This window comes from Zingiber officinale, chromosome 5B (assembly GCF_018446385.1).
Source record: "Zingiber officinale cultivar Zhangliang chromosome 5B, Zo_v1.1, whole genome shotgun sequence".
Lineage (NCBI taxonomy): Eukaryota > Viridiplantae > Streptophyta > Magnoliopsida > Zingiberales > Zingiberaceae > Zingiber > Zingiber officinale.
In genome coordinates this window covers 3,709,275-3,713,024 of record NC_055995.1, presented here as the reverse complement: position 1 = coordinate 3,713,024, position 3,750 = coordinate 3,709,275, and the positions used below count along the sequence as shown (strand labels likewise).

Sequence of the window (3,750 nt, the reverse complement as noted above, 5' to 3'; positions counted from 1 at the left end):
TTTTTATCTGTTTATTTTGAGATGATTAATTTTAACTCTAAAATTATCCACGCTACGTTTCTCTTCTTTCTTAAAATTTTAATAAACAAATGATAAAATTTCTTTGCTATAATAATTTTTCTTTAATTTTATTTGTCGCTATCTTAAGTAAACAGAGTACTAGTCACAACATGCATGGTTAACGCGTAGGCATATGCATAATTAATTTATTTTTTGTTGTGCTTGGTCTCAGTCAAAGCCCATTTTCCATGAGTCAAACGCATATTTAATTAGCTGGTGAAAAAAAAGTGCTCGCCGTAGGATGATCTCATTTATTTTAGTAGGATAAATCACAATCACTTTTTTAATTTGATCCGAGCGGCCTTCCTAAGAGATATGAGATCATTTAAAATAATATTTATACCGGTCAAAAAATCAAATCATATCTCACTAATCACAAATCTGCTCGATTACCAACTAGTCTGAAATTGAATTAGTAGTTGTCGTTAAGTGTATTGTATTTTATGTGGGCCCACAAAGCTTTATCTGTCCATACACTTAAATAATTGATATGTGGCCAATACTCTGGCCGCGTGTTGCTTCAGAAATTTGACTTCCCTCCATTGCTGACTTCTGACCCATCGAGAGGAGCTTAATTATTCAATTATGGCGGACTAACAAACCCTCACTTCTATAAATTTGAGACAGTCACTCGCAAAATCTTAAGCATTCGAAGAATTAATTAACAGAATCGATCATGGAGCAGCTGCAGCAGGCCGCCACCATCTTCCTCTTTCTAAGCCTGATTAGTTTCTTAGCAAATCTCTCGACAGCGGCGGCCGCCACTTCGCGGGCGGTCTTTGTCTTCGGCGACTCCACCGTCGACGTCGGAAACAGCAACTTCTTGAGTGATGCACCCAAAGCCAACTTACCCCCTTACGGTGTCGATTACCCTGGCCGGATTCCCACCGGCCGGTTCAGCAACGGCTTCCTCGGCGTTGACTTCGTTGGTAATTGATTTGACAAGTCTTATAAATATGTGATTCATTGATAATTGCCAAGTCTAATTACGATGCTTTAATTAATTTTGTGCGATAATTAAAGCCAAGGCGGCGGGGTTACGCAGGAGCCCGCAACCTTTTCTCTCTCTTGATCCGAACGCCCGTCACGGGAGGCGAGGAGTAAACTTCGCCTCCGCTGGCTCTGGCGTTCTCGACACCACGGTGAGTGATTCATGAAGAATTAGTGTGATGATCTAGTTTATGATTGCTTCAATAATGTTGTATCAATCAAATTAAATTCATTTGCAGGGGAGGTACGTCATGAGGATGACGCAGCAAATACAATACTTCTCCACGTTCGCCGGGAATCTCACGGCGGCAAAGGGCGCCCGGTCCGCCGCCGCCTTCTTGAACAAGTCACTCTTCTGCGTCAGCGTCGGGAGCAACGACCTCTTCGCCCGCTCCGCCGCCCTCATCCCCGGAAACAGCACCCAGAAGGACGAAATCGTCGCCGCCGTTCTCCGACAGTTTGCGGACCAACTGCGGAGCCTTTACCAGCTCGGAGCGAGAAAGTTCTCGGTGGCCGGGACCGGGCAGATCGGGTGCGTTCCGGGAGTCAGGAGGAGGGTTCCGGGGAACGCGTGCAGCCAGGAGCTGAATGATCTGTCCCTGAGGTTCAAGACCGGCACGAGGGCCCTGTTGGAGCAGCTCGGCATGGAGCTGGAGGGGTTCAGATATTCATTTTCCGATTCCTTCGAAATCGGTAGCCACATCCAGTCGGATCCCCAGAAATACGGTGAGTGCGTGAGTGGGTGGTGTGCACATGCATGCAGCTTCGATCTCATCGATTCAATAAATCAATATATTATATACAGATCGATCGATCGATCGATCGACATGCTAATTAACAATGCTACGTTTGCGCGTACGGATGGATCGCTGAACAGGTTTTACGGAGCTGGCAGCTGCGTGTTGTGGGTCGGGAAGGTTGAACGCGGAGGGGCGGTGCACTCCCAACTCCACGTACTGCGGCGACCGGAATCAGTATTTTTTCTGGGACGAAGTCCACCCGACGCAAGCGATGTACCGGCTGGGAGCTCGGCTGTCGATCTACGGGCCACGCCAGTTTGCTTACCCTGTCAACATCCACAGCTTGCTGATGAATTAATTAGAAAATTGATATGGTCTTTTAATTGTCATAGTTAATGTCCGAAAGAAAATTAAATTACTTGGAATCAGAAAAAATAAATATTTATTCGTATATATTTATGGTTCTGAAATAACTAGTAATGAACATGATTTAATTCAGAAAAAAATATTTATACTAATTAAAAAATATATATTTGATCCCGTCCGGAAGCTGAGTCGGATGAGAGCGGACCTTGCTGCACTAAATGTTGACGAAAAGTCGTTGAGATGCTGAGTCGGTAAGTTACTCCCTGGACAAGTGCGCACGAGCGGTGGTATAAAGGAAAAAAGGCTCAGGATGCTGGCGCTATCGCTCTGCATACACTCAGACAAGTCACACGGTCGTTAGAGACCAGAAATCAGGAAAAAAGTCCCCGGGTCAGACCCTCCAATGCTCAAGTCAGGTACTTTTTCTCCAGAAATCACAGAGAAAACCAGAAAAAAGTAAAAGACTGGTAAGAAATGACGAGTGAGCATACCTGCGTAAGGGACAAAGCCTCCCTTTTTATACTGCAACTGAGGCTTCTGGAACCTGGCGAATGTCAGGGATGTTGGAGTGTATACTGAAAGCCTAAGCTTTGTAAACATTCATTATGAATAAAGAATCACATTTGGTCTAATTGTCTACATTTGTTTGTAGTTGTTCATTTAATTTATATTGTAGATAACATAGTATGTGGTGTCACATACAGAAGATGATGTTATCAGTACCTTATAAATTATAAACAGTAGCTCACGACTAAAATGGAAAGGAACAAACCATTAGAAGGTCGTAGTGTAATTAGGTATTAGTTTATCTTGACTATACAATTACACTAGTACACTCAGAGTGTATTGAGTAGGACCATTAGAGGTCGTTTCTTTTATACTGACTTTATAAAGGAACAAAGATCTCAGTTATTATGGAAGTGTGTGCTCTTAATCCTAATATAATAACAAGCACATATGTTTGATATTTATTTCTTTAATTTATCAATGGGTGAGATTTAGTTCGATAAATCAATAAACTCGATAAGTTGGGAAATGGTATCACTTATAGTGTGTGTTGTTGATTATAGAAGGAAACTGAGTCCTAGAGATACTAGGTTGATAATGTCCTCAAGAGGAGCTCATAAAGATTGTCATGTTAAACCCTGCAGGTGGACTTAGTCCGACATGATAATAAGGTTGAGTGGTACTACTCTTGGATTTAGATATTAATTAAATGAGTTGTCAGTAACTCACTTAATTAGTGGACATTCAATATCTTAAACACAGGGAGACTAACACACTCATAATAAGAAGGAGCCCAAAAATGTAATTTGGGATTGGTGCGGTAGTTCAATAATAGTTCTCTAGTGGAATGAATTATCATTGATAAAATTAAGTTGTGTGTTCGGGGCGAACACGGGATGCTTAATTTTATCGGGAGACCAAAACCAATTCCTCCTCTCGGTCCCTATCGTAGCCTCTTATTTATAGAGTTCTATACCCACCTATACCCACCTTCTATACCCACCAATAAGGGGCCGGCCAAGCTAGCTTGGGATCAAGGGCCGGCCTAGGTATAAAATTGGGTGGCCGGCCCTAGCTTGAACCCAAG

General features: G+C 42.7%; 1 protein-coding gene across 2 annotated transcripts; it reads left to right on the top strand.

Annotated features, from left to right (window-relative positions):
* Positions 1 to 709: 709 nt before the first annotated feature.
* LOC121987208 (GDSL esterase/lipase At5g33370-like) lies at positions 710 to 2,243 on the top strand. 2 transcript variants are annotated; one of them, XM_042541103.1, is made up of 4 exons: positions 710 to 989; positions 1,084 to 1,202; positions 1,290 to 1,776; positions 1,928 to 2,243. In XM_042541103.1, the coding sequence occupies exons 1-4, from the start codon at positions 737 to 739 to the stop codon at positions 2,146 to 2,148; spliced, it is 1,080 nt and encodes a 359-aa protein (XP_042397037.1). In that variant the 5' UTR covers positions 710 to 736; the 3' UTR covers positions 2,149 to 2,243. The 2 variants fall into 2 exon arrangements, with proteins under 2 accessions (XP_042397037.1, XP_042397036.1); XM_042541102.1 differs by having other exon boundaries at positions 1,290 to 2,243.
* Positions 2,244 to 3,750: the final 1,507 nt, after the last annotated feature.

What these genes read in the sequence shown, in the direction of transcription:
- LOC121987208 (XM_042541102.1), top strand. Translation starts at nt 737, where the DNA reads ATGGAGCAGCTGCAGCAGGCCGCCACCATCTTCCTCTTTCTAAGCCTG. An exon ending in CCTCGGCGTTGACTTCGTTG is followed by an intron (nt 990 to 1,083) that starts GTAATTGATTTG and finishes CGATAATTAAAG; the next exon opens with CCAAGGCGGCGGGGTTACGC. An exon ending in CTGGCGTTCTCGACACCACG is followed by an intron (nt 1,203 to 1,289) that starts GTGAGTGATTCA and finishes ATTCATTTGCAG; the next exon opens with GGGAGGTACGTCATGAGGAT.